The sequence below is a fragment of the Panicum virgatum genome, chromosome 3K (assembly GCF_016808335.1).
Source record: "Panicum virgatum strain AP13 chromosome 3K, P.virgatum_v5, whole genome shotgun sequence".
NCBI lineage: Eukaryota > Viridiplantae > Streptophyta > Magnoliopsida > Poales > Poaceae > Panicum > Panicum virgatum.
Genome location: NC_053138.1, coordinates 38422247 through 38449809, shown reverse-complemented (window position 1 = coordinate 38449809; position 27563 = coordinate 38422247). Strand labels below are relative to the sequence as shown.

Sequence of the window (27563 nt, the reverse complement as noted above, 5' to 3'; positions counted from 1 at the left end):
CACCATCATGGCTCTGGCTCACCGTCTGCCCCGACATGTCCCGTCATAAAAAATAAAATAGGAGGCACGCGCCCTAAAAAACTTTTTTTAGTGGAATAGCGCATCACCCTCTACGCGTATCACTGATTCGCCTACAAGCTCGGGGGGCTACACCCACTAGGTGCGCTTGCGCGCACCCAGTGGACTAAAAACCACATCGTCCCATTACTTCAAGGAGTAAAAGCCGTCTACTGAACCCTCTGAACAAATCTATGATTCGCCCAGAGGTTCTGGGGCTACACCCAATGGGTGCGCTCGCACGCACCCACAGGCGAGAGGGAGGATGGAAGGGCCACGTCGCACGCTCGTCGAGAAAACGAGAGATCCCCCCCCACGCATTTTGAAACAAACCCGCGGGGGTCGGGGGCTACTGTTGGGGATAAGGATTATGGGTATCCCAACTTAGTCTGTTAAGAATCAGTCAAACTAATAAAAGAGTAACATAAGGCGGCTGAAGCCCAGCAAAACAACCAACGAGTCACGAGGCCCACAACTAAGAAAACGGCTCACTCGGATATTGGAGGCCCAACTCTGAGCTGACCCTCACGGAAGAGGGTCTACCTCACCTGACCCTCACGGAGGAGGGTCCGCCATGCCCGACCCTCACAGAGGAGGGTCCACCTTGCCCAAGACCTGTGGACGTGGGTTGTCGGAAAGATGGGAAACTTTTCAGATGGAGGCAGCAGCCCGGGGTGGTCCCGGGAAGTCAGGGACAAGACTGCCCTCTCCGCCGGTACGAACGCAAAGTGGGCAATGGATCTGGCTCGCGCAGATCCAGGCAGAGCCACAGCTTGGATACGCTGTCAGAGCCCATCCACACCGTGCTAGGGCCGTAGGCCACATCAGAGAGGACACGGTGCCAAGGCCAAAAGATGAAGGAGGCGGAAGCCGGGCGGGAATCCAGTTGGCAGGCGGATATCCCGTCTCCGCAAGGATACGGGGGATATCATGTCAGAGATGTACGGAAGGGGCCACCACTCAGTGGCCAAAAAGGGTCGGGAGTCACCTGACCCCCGCCCTCCATCTCTCTCTCTCTCTGTAAATCCTCACCCCCTTGGGCTATAAAAGGGGGAGGCGAACCTTATGCAGGGGCATCCGCTAACACTCACACGCACCCTCATACACACACACACACACACACACACACACCTCGAACCAGGGACTTGGGACCCTTGCTCCCTCTCTCACCCGTTTGTAACCCCTATTGCAAACTTGAATACAAGATCGCGAGAGCTCAAATTGGATGTAGGGACATTCGGCCCGAACCAGTATAAAAAATCATGTTTTTACTTGTATTACCATCCGAGCCTGTGACACGCTCACAAATCTACTAGCCGGTGATATGGAACACCGACAGTTTCCTCTTCATCCCGGGATACATTTGTACGGTGACCGGAGTCGACCGACATTGCATCCCGCGAGAAAGATGAACTCCGTGAGCTCCTTGAGCTCTTCGAGAGCACCCTCTCGATCTTCTCCTTGGCTCTCCCGATCACGGCTCCTGCAAAATATTAGTGCACACAATACCCGAAGGATATGGCAGTTAGGAGAGAGGTTAGTCGTTCTTGCAGGGCGTTACACCACCACAAACGTTCTTCGTTCAGCGTTCCATGACTTTATTCAAGGGAAATATTTTTGGTATTTTCTGGTTTATGGACTTCACTAAGCACTATAGATTTTTATTTGTTTTTGGTTGAGCTAGCACTTGAGTCCTCCACTTGATTAACTCAAAAGAGCTTAATTAAGCAAATAGACTCAAGAAAGGGAGAGGAGATGAGTGAGCTCAGGCTGAGGCAAGCAGACCTGAGCTTCTTGTGCACAGGGGAGCGTCGCCGTCATCGAGTTTTATAGGCACGTGCAAAAGCCAAGCCGGCCGGCCTAGGTGAGGCCGGCCGGCCTCCCAACGGTGGCGAGCGTGCCACAGTGAGGGTCTAGGCCTTAGACCTACAGATGATGGTGTTCCCTTTCGGTGGTGATGAGACAGGAACGAAGGAGAGGAGCCGGGCGGCCTCTATGGGGCCGGGTGGCCTACACCCTGCACATTCTATGCATCCTTTGTTCCTTGCTCCATGTACATGCAATACTCCCCATTCCCTACTGCTCCTTGCCAGATGAGACAAAGTGGGGCAGGCCGGCCAAACAAGTGGCCAAAAATTTTCAAAAATTTTTGTGAAGTCCTTTGAAATGTAGAGTTTTGAAATTCAAATATGCTTTGGTTTAAAACAAACATGCTTATGCAAGGATGAAACGGAAATTTATGCAAGGAAATTCAAACTATCCTAAATGCAATGCAATGATGGATACATACCATGAACCTCATGGTGCGGGCTCGGGTTTTGAGTCCAGAGCGGGACTCTCCATACCTTTGGTTCGTTTTTTGTCGATGGATGGAGTTCCTGATGACGACACTTTCTTCCGCCACACTTTCTTGGGTGTGGGTGTTGCTTCGACCTCTTTCTTTTTCGATTCCAGAAATTTCTTATGTTGGATCCTTCGTCTCGCATTTCTATAGTTGTGAAGCTTGATTTGCTTCGCCTCCTCTTGAATCCGTAGACTTTCTACGTACTCAATGAGGGCTTCGATAGGTGGGATGGATGGCTTCTCCGGATCTTTCTCAGATTTCTTCTTCCAGTTGATTGCTTTGACTTGAGAGCATTGTTTTTCGAATTTAAGGCGAATGTCTCCTTCTGACCATTGATGTTGAGCTGGATTTCTCTGGCTCCCACATCAATATTTGCATTTGCTGTGCTCAAGAACGGCCTCCCCAGGATGAGAGGTGTCTTGGTGTCAACTTCCATGTCGAGGACGACGAAGTCGACGGGAGTCAGGAAATTCCAGATTTTGACCGGAATGTTTTCCGCTACTCCCGCGGGGTAGCAAACCGATTGATCCGCTAGCTGCAAACACATGGCAGTAGGGGCAAGCGCATGATGGTTAAGGCGGTCATAAACTACCTTGGGCATGACGCTGACACTTGCTCCTAAGTCACATAGAGCGTTTGAGAAGTGTTGAGTTCCGATTGAGCATGTGATGGTTGGACAGCCTGGGTCCTACTTCTTCACCAGGAGAGGATTGAGTATAGTAGCGCTACACTCTTCTGTTAACTGCACGACCTCGGTGGTGGGAAGTTCTCTCTTGTTTCCAAGAATATCTTTGATATACTTGGCATACGTAGGCACCTGCATAGCATCAAGAAGTGGTATATTGACATATAGCTTCTTTATTACCTCGACGAACTTGCCAAATTGTTCGTCCGCCACCGGCTTCCTTATCCACTCCAGAAATGGTAAGGTAGTTGTGTCGTGGTAATCCTGTGAAGTTCTAGGGGGTTCCACGGGGTCTTCCTGGGCTGCAATTATGTTGGAGTCGACGGCCTCCTCTTGCTCTTCGTCTTCAACGTTGGTATGGCTGGCGGATGCGGCTTTCCGCCATGTTCCTGCATCCTATAGGAAAGGTGGCTCCCGTGTGGACTTACCACCACGCGTAGTCACCACATTAGTGTTTTCTTTTGAGGGAACTTTCGGTTGCCCGGGCAGTTTTCCCGTGTTAGCGTTAGGACAGGATGAGGCTAGTTGAGCTACTTGAGTTTCTATCATCTTGTTGAAGCTCAACTGGTTTTTAAGAACAGAGTTAAAGCCCTCTAGTTGTGCAGCCAAGACTCCAAAATTTTGTCATTAGCAAGAAACTTCTTGCTAATGTTGTCATTTATCTGCTTATGGCCGTACACTAGGTCTTTTAAGGTACATTGAAAATTGTTATTAAAATTCATACCTTGCTGATTACCAAAAGGGAGGTTGGGCTTTGAGTAACCTTGCTGAGGACGGAATCCCGAGTTGGGATTATTGTTGTTGGTGCCAACAAAGTACGCGTCCTCTTGAGTTAGGGGACACGAGGTGCCCACGTGCCCAGTCTCGCCACATGTTTCACATGTCATTCGAGACTCTGAAACCTGGTTTACCTCCTTGTGCGGAGATTCTAGTTTCATCATCAGAAGGTCCATCTTGGCAGCCAGCATGTCGACACTGTCGATCTGGTGCATGCCCCTTGGACGGGCCGGCTGATTGTCACCTCTCCAACTCTGATTGGAGGCTATCTTGTCTATCAGCGTCTTTGCTCCCGCAACATCGAGAGAGAGGAAGGAACCACCTGCTGATGCATCTATGTGGTCCTTGGCTTGCTGATTCAGGCCATGGAAGAAGTTCTGAATGATCAGCCATTCTTTCCATGCTGTGGTGTGGGCACGCTTGTATGTACTCCTGCAGACGCTCCTAGGCCATTGGGATTGTCTCATCCAGTAGTTGTTGAATACTAGAGATTCTATTTCGGAGAGCATTTGTCTTGCCCACCGGGAAGTATTTGGCCATTAATGCATTTGAACAGGCTTCCCATGTCGTGAAAGCCTCCTTGTTGGAGTAAAACCACATCTTGGCCTTCCCGAGCAGTGAGAACGGGAATAGCCAAAGGCGGGCGATATCCATCGTAGTTCCTTTGGGGTTGATAGTGTTACTCACCTCCAGAAAGTTCTGGAGATGGGCATTGGCATCCTCAGATGCCTTTCCATAGAATGGACTTGCTTGAACCATGTTCACTAGTCCAGTTTTCAGCTCAAAGCCGTCATTGTCGGCTTGGTCTTGGTTCAATCCAGTAGGAATGTGGCTACTGGATGGGGCTGAGAACTGACGAAGAGTCTTCTGAGCCATGGGTGATGAGGCTGAAGTGGATGGAGAGCTGATAGGCCAAGTGAGTCTTTTTTGAGGTGGGATGACGCGGTGTCTCACAATTCTCCCAATTCTTTCCAGATTCGGGTCGAAGTTATTTGGTAGGTCGAAACCGGTCATGCACTGCTCTGCATAAATCAAAAGATAGAGAGAGCAATGGTAAGCCCGCTATGATTAGCGGTGATAGACTAGTAAAGTTTACCAAACTATTTACGATTTCTTTAGCCAATTGCTTCCCCGGCAATGGCGCCAGAAATGCTTGTTGGCGTTTCTTATGCCCAATAGAATATTAATTCCGCAAGCGCACAAAATCACCGTTGTAGCACTTCACCTTGGAGTATTCTATGGTATCGTATTTTTCCTCAGGGAAGCACTATGGTAAAGAGTATCGTAAACTGAATGATAACTGTACTAGCTTAATCAACCGACTAACTAGACAGGGGTAAGCCAGATATAGAGATAGGAAAAATGGCCAATCTATGACCGAGTGACACACGGAGGCTCAACTCCTTAGAGAGGTAGTAGCTGGGAGGACAACGAGCGAGATAAGACACCCGATACACTTCTGAACTATTGAGCTAGCCTCTCTAGATCAGACTAACTATCTAACTAATCTTTGGGATAGCAGAGCTTACTTCGGCGGCTAGAAGAGGAAGGACTTCAGAAAGGGATGAGAGGGGAGTCCGACGGCAACCTGCACTACTGCTATGAAAACACCCAAATGTGGTGGACTACGAGGGACGGACAGGGCTGTCACCACCTGCCGCCTACCACAACGGTTCTGTGTGGTGGAACACACTTTCTAGCTAACACTAAGCTCAGACACCACGTCTGCACTCAGTGTTTGGATTTCTCTCGAGGCCTTCGAGAGAAATCCCCCTCAACCTAGAGCACTAACTTGAGATACTCTAGTCCGGGCGAGAAAACCCGTAAGATAGAATCCCAACTATCAGAGAGATAACTTAGCCTAAGCTAAAGGATACAACTTATGCGCTCGAGCTGAACACTCAGACTCGAGAAGATAAAAGAATGCGGAAAGTAAAGCTGACTCAGAAAAGTAGAGAAGATAACTTATATTAATAAAGTCGAAAGAAAGATACAAGAGCTATACCAGACTTCCGATGACTCCGAAATCCCGAGCAAGCTCGACTCGACTCTAACTCCCAAACTACTAACCTACTCTAGAAAAGTGAGAGAGAATGAGCTCCAATGGTGTGTGTTACAAGTGATGGATGGGGGTTCTATTTATAGCCTTCCAAGGTCGGTTCTGAGCAGGTGAAGCACGTGGCGTCGGTTGTAAGCAGTTGTGGCGGTTGAGCTTAACTTCCACGCGAAGCCGGGATGCCAGAGGCCGCCATGTGGGGCCGGCCGGCCTGGGTTTGTGCCCAATTTTGTCCATTTTTGGTACATCTGCTCCTGAAATCATAACTCATCCAAAACTTGTGGAACTTATTAGAATAAAATAAATATAAATGGAACATAGTGTAAAGCTCAATTTATTCCCGAGAAGTTGACGGTCAGAATGTGAAATAATAGCAGTCAACATTGCCTTAACTTCTCAGGGAAGCCTACCCAACTATTTATTTAATCTCCATTTTCCATCGGCGTCGACGACAGTTCCACTATTACCATCTTCCCCCTTTCCAGGCTGTAGCCTCGCCATTGTTGACGGTCCTTAAGTGCCAAATTTGGCCGTCAACTAGACAAAATAATTAAGGAAAACTATACACCTTACTCGCATATTTGTATCGCTTACCTCGCTCCACAGTTATTTTCAAGAATTGTACATTTCAGATGAGCAAGAGCGGAATAAGACAAAAATATGCAGTAGACACCACACAACTACACAAAAGATTGCATTGGGCGTCACACACTTACAAGAAGATCCCATCTGGCAGAGCAAACGGGGGCGCTACAAAAGATGCACATAAGGAAAGGATCCTAGGCCCACCTGCCAGCTTGCTAGAGGAAGGAGCACCTGGGGGAGCTCCACCTGGGGTTGGCTGAACCAAGGGGTCGGCCAAACCTGGTCGAGCTCCCGTCCAGGTGCATCTCGAGGAGGAGTAGCTGTCAAGGCACCTAATCACCTTCCATACGTGCAGATGGCGGGAACTGACCTCCACTAGTATAAATAGGGCCTCTCTCCACCCCCTTCAACACACACAAACACCTCTCATTTCTACTTCTCTAAGGAGGCTCTCTCTTACTCTCTTGCTTAGGTAGTGGAGCTACCGTCAGCATGATTGACAGTTTCTATATGACTGCAAAGATGAACTTTATTACAACATGGTACAAACTTCATTTTCTTTCCTTCACTAGGGAGTTGTAATCCAACAAAAGATGTTTTGTTGTGGTCAACTTAGTCAACTTTATTTACTGGGCAATCGTTTATCGAGTAGTTCTTATCTTAACTTTAGTTCATAAAGTGAACTGGGTGGCGGTTTTTAATTCGAGTTAATATACATGAAGTTATTTGACTATTTCAATTCATAAGCTAGGAACAGTTTCTGGTGCTTCAAAATTTACATAAGGTAGTGCATCTAATCAGCAACTTGCAGTAAAAATGTTAGGCAAAAATAGTAAAGCATCTAGGCATGAAAATTACACAAAACAGAGCATGCACAAATGAAGATGAATTTACCCAGAACAAACTACACCAGTTCTGGAGCTCAATTTTTTACATAGAGATCTAGATATGATTCCTAACCTACTATAAGTTTACCATAATTTTTTCTAGACACAAAACAGGAGCACTGAAATAGACAAACTTAACTCCTATTTAATAAGACTAAAATGTACAAAGAATTCTAGATTGATTTTGGGTCTCAAATTTTTACCAGAGCCTAACCAAATCCTGCATTTGGTACTGTAAACATTTCAGAATTTATATCCAGCTAATACTCTAGTATAGTATTTAATCATTCAAACATATGCATAACTATTCCAGCCAGAATCTGTGAGGTAAACACCCTCCAAAATTTTTATAGCATCCATATACCTCTAATGTGAATTTGGTTGAGTTTTAGAGTCAGAGAGTAAATATATCTACCAGAAGAAAATGCACAATTAAAACAAGTTGATAGCAAGAGTAAATTATATCTCCTGTTCTACTCAATATCTGGTTCCCAAACTTTTCATTCATGGTTATTTACTCAAGAACAAGATTTGGTACAAATTTCAGATTTTTCTAGCTACTACAACTATTTATCACAATAGAGTGCTATTACTTAAGATTAAAATGAAAGATATAGCTACACAGTTCTAAAAATTACCAAACTTTGGCAGTGGTGGTTATCTAGTGTGCTAAAATCATGGAAAAAGTTTCATATACGGAAATATCCTAGAGCAGCCAGAACTAAAATACTAACATTTACCCTAGATCAAGCAAAGGCTAGGTTTTCATCTATCTAAACATCTTATCTGGTGCTCAAATTTTTACACCAATCTAATCATTGCATGAAGCAGCTACCTACCAAAAATCCCAAAAAGATACTGAGTAGAACTCCTAGGCAAGGCACAAGTGGAAGGATGGTCTGGGAACACAATGCGACGCCTTGGGGAGGTCTATTTGGCCCGGGAGGCATCAACGGCGAGGTGGCGGCACCGTTCGTCGCCGTTGGCGGCGTGGCGCACAGAGGGCCATCGGGGGTGCATGTCGCGTGCGTATGCAGCCAGGGGGAAGCAGTTTTGGTGAACCGGTGGGCGTGCGGGGTGGTTTGGCCGGGGGTGCGGCGCGGCGCATGGCCTGGCCAGCTGTCGAACGCCGGCATACGGACGGCGCCGTGAGGGAGACAGGTGAGAGAGAAGCTGGTAGGGGCAAATTCATTAATAACTCGAAGTTCAAGATCCAGTCTTGTAAACTCATTTTTTCTTCTTCTTCTTGGCTTCAAATGAAAAAAAAATAGTACTATTTTTGTTCAGTTTTTTTAGATCTACAACTTTTGTTTCAGGCACTTTTTCATTTGAGCAATAGTTTGTGAGTTATTTTAAAGAATTCAAAAACTCCATAAAAGGATTCATTTAGTTTGTTTAGTTGGGTTGAAATTGGGCCCACTTCTAATTGAGCACATGTCACTAAAAGTACTAGATTTTTGTGTACAATATTTTGGTGAGATGATTTGTACATGAAATATAGTTAGAACTTCCTTTGTTTGTCCTCACAAAGTGAAACCACTATTGAATTGAATTTCATTTGCATTTTGTTGCCATTAGTAATTGTTTGCTCTCACCTTAATCCTCCTCTTTTTTCTAATTTGTCTATTAATGACTGTTGAACACCTAGGATGTCACAGCCTACCCCCTTAAAAAGAATCTCGTCCCGAGATTGGATAAATGAACGGAGATGGATATAGAAATACCTGGGATAGAGTTGAGAATACCAGGATAATGTTGATTGAGATAAGTCTCAGTCTCCCAGGTAGCTTCTTCTTCAGTGTGATGATTCCACTGAACTTTATACATTTTAACTACCTTTCGATGAGTACTTCTTTCTTTTTCATAAAGGATTTTGGTAGGATGCTCATCGTAAGAAAGGTTAGGTTCCACGACGATCTCTTGCTGTTCAATAATTTCTGTAGGAACTCGGACACATTTCTTGAGTTGAGATACATGAAATACACTGTGGACTGTGGCGAGTTGCGAGGGAAGTCGCAATAATCTATAAGCCACTGGTCCACATGCTTCGATGATCTCATAAGGTCCGATGTAGCGAGGAGCTAATTTGCCTTTGATTCCAAAGCGTTGTACACCCTTGGTTGGAGAGACACGTAGGTTAACATGATCACTGACATTAAATTGCAAAGGCTTCCTTCTTTTATCAAAATAGCTTTTCTGTCAAGACTGAGCTTCCCTCAAGTTTTCTTGTATCACTTTTACTTGTTCCTTAGCCTCGACCACTAAATCAGGTCCGAATATTTTATGTTCGCCTGTTTGTGACCAACTCAAAGGAGTTCGACACCTGCGACCGTACAAGGCTTCAAAGGGTGCCATTTTCAAACTAGCTTGATAGCTGTTGTTATACGAGAATTCTGCCAAAGATAAACATTTGTCCCAATTCTTGCCATAATGAATGACACATGATCTAAGCATATCTTCCAAAATTTGGTTCACTCTCTCGGTTTGTCCATCAGTCTGCGGATGATAAGCAGAGCTTCGGATTAATTTGGTTCCGAGAGCTTCCTGAAGTTGTTCCCAAAATCATGCTATACAAAGAGCACCACGATCAGAAATAATCGTCTTGGGTACACCATGCAGACAGACAATGCGATCAAGATAAATTTCCGCATATTTTCTAACCCGATATTCAGTATGTACTGGAATAAAGTGAGCTATTTTTGTGAGTCGATCAACAATAACCCAAATAGAATCATGATGCTGGGAGGTATTGGGTAAGCCCACAATGAAATCCATGATGATGTCATCCCATTTCCAAGATGGAATTGGCAAAGGTTAGAGGGTTCTAGCAACTTTCAAATGACTTGCTTTCACCCTCTGGCAAGTGTCACACTCTGCAACATATTTAGCAATTTTTCTTTTCATTCGTGTCCATAAAAAATTTTGCCGAAGATCTTGGTACATTTTGGTGCTACCAGGATGGATTGTGAATTTTGATAGATGTGCCTCATCAAGAATTTGCTTTCTGAGTTCCTGATTTTTAGGAATGACCAAGTGACTTTCAAACCACAAAATCCCTTTATGACCTACACGAAAACACTTGTATTTCCGTTCACCTTCTAACACTTTCTGTTTGATAATCCTAACACCTTTATCATTTACTTGTGCCATGATGACTTGGTCATATAGTGTTGGTTCAACAGAGATATGATTCAAAGTCCCTTAAGGAATTATCTCTAGATTTAGCTTCTGCATTTCAGCATATAATGTCTCGTTGTATGATTCAACTGAGAGGCAGTTACAGTGAACTTTATGGCTGAGTGCATCTGCTACAACATTGGCATTGCCGGGATGGTAATGAACTTCAAGATCATAATCTTGATTAATTCCAGCCATCTTCGTTGCCTCATATTCAGATCACTCTGAGTGAAAATATATTTGAGACTCTTATGGTCAGTGTAGATGTTGCAATGAGTGCCCATAAGATAGTGTCTCCAAATCTTGAGAGCATGAATAACTGTTGCTAGCTCAATATCATGAGTTGGGTAATTGAGTTCATGAGGTCTAAGAGCTCGTGAAGCATAAGCAATAACCCGATTTTCTTGCACAAGAATACAACCAAGACCAGTTCCTGATGCATCACAATAAACATCGTACAACTTACTATTGTCGGGTTGAGCTAAGACTGGTGCTGTGGTCAGATGTGCTCTTGAGGTGTGGAAAGCTTCATCGAATTTCTCATCCCAATTATATTTCACACCTTTCTTTAAAAGCTCAGTCATTGGTTTAGCAATCCTAGAGAAGTCCGGAATGAATCTGCGGTAATATCCCGCTAAACCAAGGAAACTGCGGATTTGATGAACGGAAGTAGGAGGTTTCCAGTCCATCACTTCTTGAACTTTGCTGGGATCAACTGATATGCCTTTGCTAGAGATAGTGTGACCCAAAAATTTCACACTGTTCAGCCAAAAATCACATTTTGAGAACTTAGCATATAGTTGATGGTCTCGTAGACGTTGAAGAACAATACACAAATGCTGCTCATGTTCCTTTTCATTCTTGGAGTAGATCAAGATATCATCAATGAAAACCACAAAAAATTTATCGAGTTCTGGCACGAATACCGAGTTCACGAGATACATGAAGTAGACAAGAGCATTTGTGAGACCGAATGACATGACTAGATATTCACATAACCCATATCTTGTCGAGAAGGCAGTCTTCGGAATATCACTAGGTCTGATCTTAATTTGATGATAACCCGAACGAAGATTGATCTTGGAAAAGATCTTGGCTCTAGCCAATTGATCAAACAATACATCAATGCGGTGAAGGGGATATTTATTTTTGATAGTAACCACATTGAGAGGCCGGTAATCAACACACAACCTCAAGCTGTCATCTTTCTTTTTTACGAACAGAGCTGGGCAACCCCATGGTGAAGAACTTGGGCGGATATAACCCTTATCTAAAAGTACTTGCAACTGGATTTTCAGTTCAGCTAATTCTTTGGGTGGCATTCGGTACGGCCTTTTTGATATAGGAGCGGTACCAAGTTAAAGTTCAATAACAAATTCTATATCTTGATCTGGTGGCATTCCAGTAAAGTCATCTGGAAAAAACATCTACATACTCACATACCACTGGGATTTCTTCTAGTTTGACTCCTTCCAATGTGAAGACACAAGAATTTATGCACTCTCGGAAAGGTAAATAAAGAGTTGTGTCTCAATGATTGGGAAAATTTATTTCAACAGCCCGTGCAGGAATGTCAAGTGTAACTCCGTGTTGAGCCATCCAATTTATCCCCAAAATATTCATGCCTTCAAGTGGTAGAAGAATAAAGTCGGTTTTGATGATTATGCTTCCCAACTTGATTGGTACAAGCCATATTATTTGATTGGAAGCAATTTTACCACCTGGTGTTGAAATCATATATGATCCTTTCGTGTGACTGAAATCAAATCCCATGCGAGCACCAAATTTTGGACTAATGAAGCTATGTGATGCCTCGGAATCAAATAATATAATTGTAGGCTTGTCGAGGATAGAGAATGTGCCCGCCATAACTAGTGCACCTCCGGGAAGATCAGTAAGTGTAATGAAATTAATCCTTCCATGCCTGAGTTGAACAGTCTGCCCTTTGTCCTTGTTCTCTTTGTTTTGCCCAGAGTCTTGGCCCTGAGGGCATTTACGAGCAAAGTGATTTGGATCCCCACAATTAAAGCAATGATTGGTGCTGCTCGGACGAAGGGATGGTGGAGCATTCGGCCTTGGGCCATTTTTCTAAGGAGCAGGAGGACGTGAGCCGCCCCACTACTGAGGTGGCCAGAATACCCAACACCCTTGATGAGGGGCCTTCTGAGGAGTTTGATGCGTAGCATGTTGCACTAAGTGATACCTCTATGGAGGAGCACTAGAGGGTCCAGCTAGTGCTTTTCTCTTTTTCTCAGCATGGTGAGCCATAATGCAATCCTCCTGGGTGATTACCAGATTCACTAGCTCATTATATGTATCAACCTTAATGGGGTTCAGATGATCCTTGATCTTGGTACACAAGCCTCTACGGAAATGATCATGCTTCTTAGCATCAGTGTCAGCATGATAGCCCATGTAATGACATAAGTTATTGAAAGATTGAACATATTGGATGACAGTGCGAGTTCCCTGAGTAAGAGCCAGAAACTCATTCAATTTTCTTTCCATAAGCCCCTCCGGAATATGATGGGCTCTGAATGCATTCTTGAATTCATCCCAGGTGACAATGTGATCAGCCGGAAGTATAGCTTTGTAATGATCCCACCAAAGACGAGCAGTACCACGAAGTTGTTGCACGAAAAGTAGGCCTTATTTGCCTCTGAAACATGGCACCATAAGTAGAGAGAAGTTGGACTCGATTGTTCGAATCCAAGCATCCGCGTCCAAGGGCTCATTCATCACGTGGAACAAAGGGGGCTGAGTTCCCAAGAAATCCTGATATCCTGCAGCTTGAGATTGATGGGTATTGTATATACTCATCTCGCTGCTACTACTGAAGCTGCTGCCCGTGAATGATCTGGCGAAACAACTCAGTTTGAGCGGCAAGCACTTCCGCAAAATCAGGTGGCGGAGGTGGCAGTGGCGGCGGTTCACTGCCACCTGCTGCAAAACCACTTGGGGTTCCATGCGTACCTCCCACCATCTGAAATATATGAGTTCACGCATCAGCAATATAATCCATAATGCTCCCAAGATGCAATGAATAATGGTGGAATAGAATAGAACTTCAAAAGGTTTGGTTGACAGTTTTTGCAGCAACTGTAGTTACGGAAAAATTCGTAACTTTTGTTCTGTTCACCAAAAACCTTGGAAATTTTAACAGCAATAGATAATTTGTGGTTCTTCAACTTTGGTAGTCAACTCAGAGGCTAGTTCGAGGTTTAAGGTAGTCGAACAATTTAGTTTCTACCTCTCTGTTTGGCTGATAGACAGATTCTGGACAGTGCAAAGAAAAATGTGTATCTGCCGAAGTTGTGGTCTAAAAATTCTCAAATTTTTCCAAGCGGTTCCTAAGATAATTGTGCACAACTTTCCTAGTCAATCTCAGGTATAACTTAGAGCCTAAGATGGTTATATCCTTAAGTTATTGAATGTCTGTTGTCTCAGAAAACAGAATATACTGAGAACTATTGTTTCATGCACCAGAACCTAACCACTTGTCTAAAATTTCTCAAAATTTTACAGTAGACACTTGGTTCAGTTATATACAACTTTCACGTTGAACATTTTCTCAGGAAGTGCCTGTAAGGTTGTCGAAAAATTCAGATGGCCAGACTGCTACAACTAGGCAGAAAAACAGAGGTTTTCAAACTGATCAGATCCTCTAAGGTAGGGTGTTCCAAAACTTCCCAACTTTTTACAGCAAACAGAGAGATTTCTTTGCTACAATTCTTCTCACAGGCTCAACTTTATGTCTGTTAGTTTACCAAGTCTAAAAATTCGAGCTCTTCAGTTTACAGCAGAACTAAGCCTTTTCATCTAGAAAGTCCTTACGGAACTTCTTTCCAATTGAATCACTTAAGTTTTCTTTTTTATTTTGATTTTGTATTTGAATGCATGCACATTCTATTCGTCCTCATAACTTAAAATAATTGCCAAATACTTTTTGGTCTTACACTTTGACTCGGTGGCATACGTTTTACGACTCTCACTATTTAACTAGCCGATTAACTAGTCATCCTAAGTTCATCAGTTCGTGGTTAGCGTACCTGTAGAAAAACCGACAGAATATATATCGATGAACCTTTCATGCCAGCACTCACGAAAGCGTTCACATTCATTACCGATCACTATAGAATCGGCATCCATGCAATTCCTGCCGTATGGACAACGTTAAGCATACGCTGTGAAAACAGTGTATTGACTGATTATCGTCGTAGATGGGGAATTTCATTCCAAATCGGAGCCATTTACTCCCAATATAATCAACCGATGGTTGGTATATTGGCAACAGCTCAAGTAGGCCACTGCTTGAGCTCAGCGTTCAGTTCGCATCACCGATGGGAAGGTCAGACTCTCTCAGCTGACTGAGAATCCTTACCATTGTTATCTTCGTGTAGGTGCATCGTTACAGAATTTAAGTACTAAATTTAAAAGTACTGAAAGTAATGTACTGGAAGTTAGTGATACCAAATAAGCCACCTTGATCATACCCTTAATTCCCTAGGGCTTTACATTCTAGACTCTTCCTTAAGAATCCAACACATTTTTGCAAACTTAACATTTTGAAGTCATATTTTAAGGATTTCTTGTTAGAAAACCTTGTTGTGGTTTCTGGTAAGCTGCTTCTTTAGCTCTGATACCAGCTATGGCGGAACCACCCAAAAATAACTAGGATTAGTGCGCTAACCATCGTTGCAAAGGCAACTCTAATCCAACTCGCATGTACCTCGGCAGTTCCTCGAGTAAACTCTCAATTAAAGCCATGAAAAATTGGGATCGAATAAGCAAACCTCACACCAAGGCGAGTCTAGAGAGTACAACAACACGCATTTCATACATCACAGAGTCTTGTAGCAGAATTTGAATTTATTACAAACCAGTTCTGAAAGTAAAGCAGTCTACAGAAGTTTAACTACTACAGTTCATTAGAGTTCATTTATTCTACGAAAGGTAAAAATGTTAACTTGACATCTCGATGAAGCCCATATGAGACATCACTCGGGAGGAGAAATGTCAGCACTAGCTGAGGGTTCATCCCACACTACAGACCAACCCGGAGGCAGAGAACACGGCCTAGTTAAACCAGCAATCATATCTTCAAAAGTCTCACCTGAAAACAAAGCCACAAGTAAGGCTGAGTATACTAATACTCAGCAAGGCTTACCCGTCAACGGATATAACTTAGTCCACTTAACTAGACATGCAAGGCTTTTGATTGGAGGGGTTTGTTTTGTCAAAAAAGCAACTAATAATAGATCCTTACTTTTAGATTTTATCTTTCATTATTCTAGTTCAACTAACCATTTTAGATGAGCATCTATCTCTAATCATCTATGTTGGAAAACAATTAATCATCCATCCATATTCATCATCACCATTATTCTACTTCTTACTCTATGTGGCAGAAAATGTTAAGCAGTCCCAAACCGTGAGAAGCGGACGATTCGAATCAAGTTTCTTAACCTTGCAAGGCAAACCTAACACACATGCATGGGGAACGAAGTCACCCACACAACTTTTCCCCTTTCTTCTCGTGTTGCGAGATAGGCCCACCGCCCTCAACTACAAGTACAACGACTCTGCACCTGCTGACGGTGGGGTTCCAGGATCTTCTTGTACTGTAGCTACTAACTCGTCCACGCACCTCTTCTTGGGTGTGTGAGCTTCTCTGCGTAGCTGAGGAGTGTCCTGCTAAGTGGCTCTTTCCACAAAGCATTTATGACATTGACGCTCTCTAGAGTTGATTCGGGTTGCCCCGGAATCTTCCCTAGTTCAGCAGTAGGTGTGGCAGCAGCTAGCTGAGCCAATTGAGTTTCAAGCATCTTGTTGAAACTCAGCTGGTTCTAGATAGCAGTGGAGAATCCGTCCATCTTAACATGGATGGTCTCCATAGGTTTGTCTGTAGCGGCCAACTTCTTCTGAAGGGACTCATTGATCTTCGCTTGGTCTTAGACAAGATCTCTCAAGGTAGGTTGGTTAGGATTGAAAGAATTTGAATTGCCATTACCTCCTTGATAATATGGGTGTGGTTGATTCCACCCCTGACCTCCTTGTGGACGAAACCCATTATTGTTGCCATTGAGATATAATGCTTCTTCTTGGGTTTCTGGGCAGTTGTTGCCCGAATGTCCAACATTCCCGCAGACCTCGCACGTGTCGAAGTTGAGGCGGTGGGGCCCACGGGCCTGGTCGGCCGACCAGCCCATGGCGCCAACCGCCCCCAGCTTCGTCCAGCTGGCTGTCCTGGGCCTCCTTGTCTGGTCCATGTTGGTCTTGGTCTGTCTTCACTTATCTGAGCAGGGTTCTTTTACCACTTTTGGTCCATTTGAGCATGAATCAGTGCTCAGGTACTTCTGTGATTTTATGTCAGGCCAAAGTGTGCTTGCAACCTGCATATTAGCTCAAAAACACAACTTGCATTTTCTAGAAGGTGAAGTGTGGTTTAGGGACTTTATTGGATAAATATGCGTGTAAGAAATGCAAACTCTCATGATTTTCTGATCAAGTTGACGCCTAAAAATGGTCATTAGTGAGCGTTAACAATGTACCAATTCTCCCAACCGGGTTCTGCCCATAATCCCTGTTTCTCGCTATCCTCATGGATCAGGAATAACTCCCTGTTATTCTGGAACTTGAATTTCATAGTTTTTCCCATGATGCGGAGGCTGATCTTTCCTGTCCCAACATTTATTCCGCCCAAGTATGAGTGGAATCCCGAGATCTCCTTCCATATTGAGGAACACGAAGTCCGCGAGTATGAAGGTGTTCCTAACTTTTACCAAGAGATTTTCCATGACTCCTTCGAGATATCTCACGGTAGAGTCCGCCAGCTGTACACACATAGTGGTAGGGAAAAGTGATGGATAGCTTAGTTTCTCGAATGTTACCTTAGGCATAATGTTGACACTGGCGCCAAGGTCGCACAGAGCATGATCAAAGTTGCAGTCAAAGATCGAGCAACTAATCACTGGGGTTCCAGGATCCTCTCATATTGTAGCTGCTAGTTCACCCCACGCGCTCCTTCTAGGGCGTGTGAGCTTATCTGCGTAGCTGGTGAAGGGTGCTTTGTGAGGAGATTTCTCCCACATAGCATTTATGATGTTGACACTCTCTAGAGTCGATTTGGGTTGCCCCGGAATCTTCCCTAGTTCAGCAGCAGGAGTAGCAGCAGCCAGCTGAGCTAACTGAGTTTCAAGCATCTTGTTGAAGCTTAGCTGGTTCTTGATGGCTGTGGAGAATCCATCCATCTTGGCATGGATGGTCTCCATAAATTTGTCTGTAGCGGCCAACTTCTTCTGAAGGGACTCATTGATCTTTGCTTGGCCGTAGACAAGATCTCTCAAGGTAGGTTGGTTAGGATCGATAGAATTTGAATTGCCATTACCTCCATGATAGTATGGGCGTGGTTGATTCCACACCTAACCTCCTTGTGGACGAAACCCATTGTTGTTACCATTGAGATATAATGCTTCTTCCTGGGTTTCCGCGCAATTGTCACCAGAATGTCCAACATTCCCACAGACCTCGCATGTCATGTGAGTTTCCAAGCCTTGAAGTGTTTGCAATTGAGACTTATCTTGGGAACAATCCTCGAATTTCTTGAGGAGGAGGTCAAACTTCATAGCGAGCATGTCGGCCTCCTTGATGGAGTGCATGCCTCGCTGGCGTGATTGGAGGCGATCATCGCTCCAACCTTGGTTGGACACCATCTTCTCGACTAATGCTGTTGTTCTTTCGATGGTCAGCGAGAAGAAAGCTCTAGCCGCAGCGGCATCCACATGATCACAGGAAGATTGCATCAACCCATTGTAGAAGTTCTGAAGAATGAACCAATTGTCCATTCCATGGTGCGGACACGCAAGAATGTACTCCTGAACTCTCTCCCAAGCTTCAGAAATTGACTCATTTGATGCCTGCTAGAAGTTCGAAATCCTCTCACGAAGAGCATTGGTTTTGCCCGTCGGGAAGAACTTCGTGAGGAATGCCTTGGCACATTTGTCCCAAGTGTCCACAATAGCCTTGTTAGCATAAAACCATTGCTTCGCTCTCCTCAAGAGAGAGAACGGGAGAAGACGGAGCCGGATTGCATCTTGCGATGCACCCTTGATAACGACAGTACTGTAGAGCTCCAAGAACTTTTGGAGATGAGCGCTGGCCTTGCCACAGAAAGGGCTGACCTGCACCATCGTAATGAGACCCGTCTTGATCTCGAAATTTTCCCCTCCGGTGTTAATCTCGGGCCTGGTGGGGACCTGGTTAGCAGACGGAGCAGAGTAATCACGGAGTGTCTTCTGGGCCATAGCATGTGAAGCTGACGACGATGCGATGACTGGTTCAACTGCAAAGATTGGTCTCTGAGGTGATACGAGACGAGCTCAAGTCCTCCTCAGAAGTGACTCTAGATCGAAATGAAAGTTTTGCAGCAAATCAAAACCGGTCATACACTACCCTGTTTTCACATCAAGAAAGACAAAAAACAAAGCCAAGTTAGCATGTTTAGCAAGCGAATACCAATTTCGATTTTGTTCATAACTTTGTCTATATACTTCAATTTGTGCCTTCCCCGGCAACGGCCCCAAAAAATGCTTGTTGGCGCCTACTAGCGTCACCATCGGGAAACAGCGATGACGCCCGCAAACGCCAATTGGGGTGGCATGTATTTCATGAATCACGAATAAATTCGCAAGCGCACGGAATACTGCTGTAGCATTCTACCCGAGAGTATACCGGGGTGTCATTTATTTTTCCGCAAGGAAGGCGGTGAATGAAGGGATATAGACTAGTTGATGAACTTTATCTAGATTGGATATTCAAATGCATAAACAGAGGTAAGATATATAACATGGTAGGAGGTAGTGTCACACACACACACAACTACCTCAAGGTAAATAAAAGAAAAAGAAGATGCTATAGGCCGGGAGCAAGGCAGAAGTTAGAGCTCGAGCCAACTGTGCTAGGCTAGCTATATCTATGCTATCTTATGGTTAGATCATCAGAGATTAAACTACACAATAGGGAGACCACAATCGAAGTAACGGGAGAAGCCAGTACACCCCGGCGGCTTTATGCACCTCCTACCCCCCATAAAGAATGTGGAGGATTACTAGGACACGAACAGGGCTGTCACCACCTACCGGCTACCTCTACAAACTGTGGGTATAGTTGACATCTAGCAACACTTAGCTAATATAGACACCATGTCTACACTAGTAAGCAATACTCTAGTATCTTGCGCGGAGCCCCCACCCTCTGGATAGACAAACTTCACAATAGATCAAACATATGAATACTGGAGCAGTTGATAGATTTCTAAGGCCGATATGTTAACCATCGCAAGCACAGGGCAATCATGCAATGCAAGCATCAAATGATAATGCAACTAAATTAAGAAGTATATATATCCGATAACTCAAAACATACTTCGAGCAGATATCGGGAACCATAGTCTAATTCTATTACAAACGATTGAATATTACAAGAGAGAGCTAGAGATGAACAAATACCAGAACTCCCGAGCAACTCCGGCGACTCGATGACTACTAAACTTCTCCTAAACACCACTAAGCCTATAGACTACACAAGATGGACTTGAGAAGAGAGGTGAGTGTGGTGTGTGTGTGTGTTCTAATCTCTACCCCCCTTGTATTTATAGCAGTGATGATGCTAAGAAATGTCAACAACCTAGAGAAGACTATGACCATTGGAGGAAACTTGGGCGAAAAATAGGAAAGCGTGCTCGTCTCCTTCCTCAGGGCTAACGCTGACGTGTTCGCGCGGAAGCCATCGGACATGTCCGGGGTCCCCATGGAGGTCATCGAGCACTGCTTGGACGTACACCCTGACACACTGCCCGTCAAACAGAAGGTCCGGAGCGAAGCATTGCAAAGACAGGACTTCATCCACAAGCAAGTGAGGAAGATGCTGGAAGTGGGCTTCATCTGGGAGGTGTTCCACCCGGAGTGGCTGGCAAACCCTGTAGTGGTACCGAAGGCCAATGGCAAGCTCCGCATATGTGTAGACTACACTGACCTCAACAAGGCCTACCCCAAGGATCCTTTCATGTTACCCCACATTGACCAAGTTGTCGATTCCATGCTGGGTGCGACCTCCTTTGCATTTGGGACGGGTACTCCGGGTGCCACCAGATCAGCATGGCAAGGGAGGAAGAGGAGAAGACCTTGTTCACCACTACTATGTCCGCATGCCCTTCGGGCTCAAAAATGCTCGCCCGACATTCCAATGGACCATGCGCATGACCTTGTAGGACTTGCAGTCCCACAATGCTGAAGCCTACATCGATTACATTGTGGTCAAGACTCGGCAGTAGGAGACCCTCCTGCGGGATCTGTCGGAAATCTTTGATAGCCTACGCACCACCGGGCTCAAGCTGCACCCCGAGAAGTGTGTCTTTGGGGTGCCGGCAAGGAAGCTCCTGGGCTTTCTCGTTTCAAGTTGTGGCATCGAAGTGAACCCAAAGAAGGTGGAAGCCATCGAGCGCATGCAGTCCCCTCCACACCTAAAGGAGGTCCAGCGCTTCACTGGGTGCATGGCGGCTCTCGGTCCGTTCATCTCCAAACTGGGAGAGTGTTGCCTTCTGCTCTTCAAGCTACTCAAGGAAGGTGGCTGGTTCGAGTGGACCGAAGAAGCAGAGCAAGCATTCTGAGAGTTGAAGAAGTACCTTCCTCTCCCCCCCCCGGTGCTTGTCACACCCCAGGATTAGGGGGAACTCCTTCTGTACATCTCGGCCATCCCGCAGGTCGTGAGCGCGGTGCTGGTGGCCGAGAGGGAGGAAGAAAGGTGCTGAAAAGTATGAGACACCCCGGGACCCCAATGTCGAACGACCAGAAGAGACCTCTACCCTGGCGATAAAAAGGGACGAGCCATGGACCATGGAGTACTGGTGCATGAACTTCAATGGGTCTTTCACCCTCTAGGGAGCTGGGGCCGGGGTGGTCCTCACCTCTCCCCGGACAGACACACCCGCAAGTACGATGTACAGCTCGATTTTTGAGCTACAAATAACATGGCGGAATACGAGGGTCTCCTGACAAGGTTACAAAATAGGAATACAAAGTACGACCCAAACTCTATCCCTAACCTACCAAATATTACAACTCAAGTCCGATCGTAACCTAACCATGTACAAATTCGACACATATCCAATAGTAATCACAGTGTGCCACCTCCCGGTGATCATGCGTGCGCAGGGCGCGCAGACATTGTCGTGCCGATACTGAACCATGCTATAATGAGTTGTGTTGCCGTGTGTAGTGCCATTGCGGCAAAATTCCAAGATTGTTGAAAACCTGAAATTGTACTAAGGTGCATGTGTGCGATGGAGTGATCAATCGTTTGACCAGGAGATGGACAGATGATTATATTGTCATAAGTAGGTCGGGATTCAAATCAGGTGGAAAAGGTTGCTAAAAATAATAATTATTCAGTATTCCTCAATTTGCTGCATGGTGAACTGCCTGCTCTTTTGTTTTGTCTTTGTTGTTAGCAGTTATTGGGTTGAATGTTAAAAACTTGAATTGCCTGCAATTTGCCACGGGTAACGAGATGCATGTTTGTACCAAGAATGGTTGTGGACTCCAGAATTTTGTCTATTGCTACTCTTGAATTGCTTGCAATTTGCCATGGGTAATGGCATGCATGTTCGTACCAAGAATGGTTGTGGACTCCAGAATTTTGTCTATTGCTACTCTGAAATAAACTTGGGTTCTATTCTTTCTTGTCTCGAGAAATGATATATTTTTATTTTTCAGGAATTGAGATAGCTGACAACTAGGTACTGTTTTTATGGCATTCAAATAGATGGAGTTGAAAGGCATGAGCAACACATAACTGTAGTATGAATTGAAAACAGAATAAGCATGAAGCAATCAGTATTTCTCTTTAAAACATAAGTTAGCAATATGACTGACCCAAATTAATTGAGCTTCATTCAAACAGAATTGGATAAATGGATCACTATCAAAATGCACCAATGAACATATAGGCATAGCAAATAATTACAATTAGTCCAGCATATGTATCTTTGACCAAACAAAATCAAATGGACTTACTGAAAAGCATAAGCATACTCCACGTGGTAATCACAGTGTTCTGTTCTATATGGCTTGGAAAAGTTAATTTCCCGATCTTCAGACTTCATATAACGTCTATGACGTCATCTTAAGGATTGCTAAACAGCGACAAAAGATGAAGTAGGAGACTGTATTGGTAATGTGCTGAGTCTCTCTGGAAGTATTAAGGGTGAAGGCCTTTGGAGTGCCACTTCAGTGCTGTTTTTTCTCAGACAACATTGGGATCTTAGAGAGAAGCTTCGCATCAATCACTTTGTATTGCTTCTTTATCTCAATAAGGGCCTTCTCACCCACAACATCAACTTGATCTTCGTATTTCTCATACAGCATTGGCAGCGTGTATGCCATCAGGAAAACTGCAAACAGGGATCCCTTTCAGCATCTCACGAATGACAATGAGAAATAGAAGTACAAAGATGATCTTGCACACACTAGAAAGCTGGGATATGTAATATTTTGTTATTATGTATTGAATATGATGTAGTGCATGCATAGTTAATAAGTACAATGTTCATGTGGGCACTATACCCATTTTTTCGTTTTACACAACCTATAAAAAGCTGATGTACAAAAACAAGATATTCAATTTCATTACTTAATTTCACAATGATATCAAATTTAGAAATCTAAGGATATCACAATATTTTATCTGATAAAAATAATCACTTTCCTGTTTTCAGCAGCTGACATGCTACCTTGGAAGGAGAAAATCAAGGCAAAAAATGTATCTTCCTTCAAACATAAGGTGAAGCTATTGTTACCAGAAGACAGTAATGTGCACACGCATGTGCTTGTGCTTAATCTTAAGCACGTATGCAGACATTCATGGACCAAGGCAGCTATTGTTTTCTGAACATGACTACTGAAATATCAAACTTAATCACACATTTTATCAGTATGTGCAACTGTTTGTTTGTTTTGACCGAAAGCACTGGAAACCCTTTCACAAACCATTGTTTATTTTTTACCTTCAATGCATTAATCAAATTATTTAGATAAAGTATGAAAGTTATTTAGATGAAGTAATACAGTGCAGATGTTAGCAAGAAGGTTGTAATGCATGTTAATTTGCAGTGAAAGCCAAGGAGAAAATAGAGGAGATTACTAGTGTAAGACAGAGTCAGGAAGCTGAAGCAGCTTCCAATTATAGAAATGAACCACAAGATTGCAACCGTCTGCGAAGAAACAAAAACAAAACAAAGAGCTCCGGTGAAACAACATTACGGGCAGCAACAGAAAACAATATGTGGTAGATTTAAGGTGAATTACTGTCAGATATGTTTTCAGATCTTTCCCAGAAGCAACGTTGCGCAGTGTATAGAAAGCCTCATTGATTTCTTTCCTTGCAATATGAGCTATCTTCAGGCATTGTACTTCAGATAGAATGACCTCTGGGAACTTCGGAGGAGACCTGAAAAATTGAGGACGTCATACGCACTCCAAGACATGATCGTAACATAGGAAACAACCAGACAAATCCTTTCAGGGCAATTTGTATGCAAACAAGTTTTAGATAATTTTTTGCATTAGGGATGACAATAAACAATCATTCTCCAAAAAATCAAACAGAGAATGACAAGAATAGCAAAGATCTAAAATACTACTAAAAGGTGCTTGGGACAACACGTTCTACAATATGACCATGTTTTGGAATCTTCAAGAAACATAGGAAGCAAAGCAGTATATTTTCAAGGTTTCATGTTAAAGTTAAGGACCAAATATAAAAAACCATGAGCACTAAGAGGAACAGAAAGGGTGACCTGTTGACGAAGGACGCAGCGTTAGACCACACGAACCAGACAGTGAGGAAGACGATGAGCGTGTGGCAGAGGAAGGTGAGGAGGTGGTAGCCTATGCCCTCGAACAGCAGCCAGATCACGGTCACGCCCGCCAGGATGCTCCCGGATGTCTGTTTGTCCCTCCACAGCACAAGGTCAGCAGCTGAAACAGAAAAGGAAATTATAACACGATGGCAAGTGTCAAATTTGAGGTTGCAGTTAAAGGAAAACAGCCATGATGGCAGAGTGTCAATTTTGCAGTAGTGGCATTTCGAAGATCTAGGAACTTTTCAGTAGGAAATTAATTCCTTCTGCTCCCTTCACTCTCAATCTATATCTATACATATTACTAAAGCGAGTAAAATTTCCATCCAAATTTTTGATTTAGTACGTTGATTTGGTCTGCCTATGTTATTGACATGTGGGACTTAATCCGTCCCGTATACGAGTAGGACCAACTAACTCCTTCCGTCCTCGACTCGATCACGTAGATCCCTATAAATTAATACACAGGCACCAATAGATACTTATATCCACTTTATCCGTAGCAATGCACGGACATAATTGCCTATATATTTTTAAAGTGGTAAGGTTTCCAACTAAATTTTTGGTTTGGTCATCTAAAGTTTGGTCCTCCTTGTGTCATTGACAGGTGGGCCTTAAGTCTATCCCAACTCAGACCAACCCTTCGTCCATGACCCGTTCCTACAAATTAATGCACGAGCAACTCATCTAGGTATCCGATACCTATACTAACTTTGTCCGTAGCAACGCATGGGTAGAATTGCCTAGTTATTTCGTTAGTCCGTAAATCAGAATCCTAATCGGAGTCCGGACAAATCAATCCAAATTATAATCAGAACTCGATCAAATCAATTGGAATCCCAATCGGAACACGGACGTACAATCATGACATAGTCTGCACATGAAATGAATAAACAAAATGTTGATGGTATTATGATCTATTATATTACCCATATCAACACAGGGCACTATGCTAGTTATATATAACTTACCCTTGCCCCCGCCGAGAACGTGATGGAGCGGATGCTTCCTCCCGAAGAGCTTCTTCTTCTTGGATTTCTTCGACTTTTTGTCATCTTCCGAATCTGAGGAGGAGGACGAGTGCTTGTATTCGTGGATCTTGTCGTTGATCTTCTCAAGGAGCGAGCCATGCTCCTCACTTTCGGACATCATCCCCTACCCTAATTTCTCTCCCAAAAATATAAATACCAAATCAGATCGAGAAGGCTAAACAAACGTAGATGATCTGAATTTTAGAGAAGGAAACAGAAATGGAAATGGAAATGGAGAGACGAATCAAGAACCTGCCCAACACATCTGGGAGCGAGAATACAATCGAGATCGATCAAGGATAGGTACTTACAGTTTTCTTCCTTGCAGTTTATTTTTTTGTTATTATTCCTGGGGTGTCCGCCTTTACCTTTCTCTTTGGTTGGGTTGGAGTTCTCCTTCTTTGGGAGGAAACCGAAACGGAAGGGGGAAGCCCCGTACATATAACGGTAGGGAGCCAAAGGCGGAGGATGGCCAGGAATAGCAACTCAACCATCGATCACTTTGCTAACGTCCAATCCACATGTCTCCTTGCTGCCCCTCCTATGTGTAATCATTTTCTTCAAGTATTTCACAAGAACTTATTACTGTGTGCTTATATATACCGCACATGTTCTGCCTTTGATTTCCGCTGCAGGTGTGTTAATTATTAATAAGTAAAGTGAAGAGTGTGAACTAAACAGGATACCCTAAACACAAATATTTTTCTATAAGACGATCATATTTTTATCTGTTTTTTTCTTACGGATAAAACATTACAAACATCAAAACAGATAAGAAAGAAAAGTTTGGAGATAATGGCTCAGGGAACATATCTAGTGCAAACCACAACTTTGTGAAAATTCGTGCAAATCACGACAAAAAAGTTGTCTAAATTCATCAAAAAAATCACACATGTAGATGATATGATGATACACAATCTTGTAAAATATCTTATCCAAACTCGACTTCGTTTGTGAGATATAAAAATAACAAATTTCTAACAAATCATCTGAACAATATACACATGACAAAGTGTAACAAATATCAAACGACCTATGCAACAAGTAAAAAACTGATCGCGATATATTCCTTAAAGAAGCGGATTGCCATATAATATGGGATAACATGGTGCAAATTAATGCTGAAGTATATTTTTCATTCACCCATTTCAAATATCATTTTGAATTACGGACTATTACAAAACACAGATAAAATGAGGAAAACCGAGAATTGGCAGCAGACACGCGCCATGCCTCCACCTATATCCGCGGCTTTACTGACTAGATTAAATTTTTGACAGAAAAAAATTCAATTCATCGATCACGACCAGAAATCCTTATCTGTACCACCGGCCATCATGACCTTGAACTCGTCGAAGTCGACGCGCCAGTCGCTATCCCGGTCGGCGGCAGTGCATGTCGCGCGCCCGGCCTCACGCAGCCCATCCGTACCAGCACGGCGTGCAGCTCTACGGCGGAGATGTACCCGTCACCGTCCTCGTCGAACACCGAGAACGCCTCCATCATCTCCTCCTCCTTAGCGTTGCCATTAGGGATGCAAGTCTCACCTTTTTTTTTGTCACTGGATCGACGTAAAATTTGATAAAATGAACTAGAATGGCATGCTATATAACTAACTTAGGAGAGAAAATAAACTCAAATAACAAACCCAAAACCAATGGGTACCCGCTTGCATCCGTAGTTACCAATAGTAATACAAAAATATTTGTAGGGGTGGATAAAAATGTATTTTTAGTGGCGGGTAGCGCACTCATTGCTAGTTTTCAGTGCTAAAAATACTTTTTCAAGGGCAAACCACCCCACCCGTCCCTACAAATAGATTTTCAGGAGAGGCTTGGAGTGACACGCCCCTGGAAATATTTTCCAGCCTACAAAAAAATTCAGCGATTTGAATTTATTTGTTTCTCATATTTTTTAAAAAAATTGGATTCCAGCTATATTGTTCTTGTTGACACAAAAATCAACACATTGGAATCCGATGGCAAGTTTTCGCCAAGCTCCGGAAAGTCAACCAAGTGTGCCAGTCAATTTGACCTGTAATTGACAAGG

At 43.8% G+C, this 27563-nt stretch overlaps 1 protein-coding gene and 1 non-coding gene across 2 annotated transcripts; one reads left to right on the top strand and one right to left on the bottom strand.

Annotated features, from left to right (window-relative positions):
* The first annotated feature begins 18410 nt into the window (after window positions 1-18410).
* Window positions 18411-18517, top strand: LOC120701708. The gene has a single exon (XR_005686264.1). It is a non-coding gene; the product is annotated as a small nucleolar RNA R71 (small nucleolar RNA).
* A 3990-nt stretch (window positions 18518-22507) lies between these two features.
* LOC120699161 (reticulon-like protein B1) lies at window positions 22508-26001 on the bottom strand. The gene is made up of 6 exons (XM_039983046.1): window positions 25826-26001; window positions 25455-25643; window positions 24421-24601; window positions 23930-24071; window positions 23766-23835; window positions 22508-23016 (listed from the first exon to the last, which is right to left on the bottom strand). Exons 2-6 carry the CDS (start codon window positions 25633-25635, stop codon window positions 22853-22855), a joined length of 738 nt encoding a protein of 245 aa, XP_039838980.1. The 5' UTR covers window positions 25636-25643; window positions 25826-26001; the 3' UTR covers window positions 22508-22852.
* Window positions 26002-27563: the final 1562 nt, after the last annotated feature.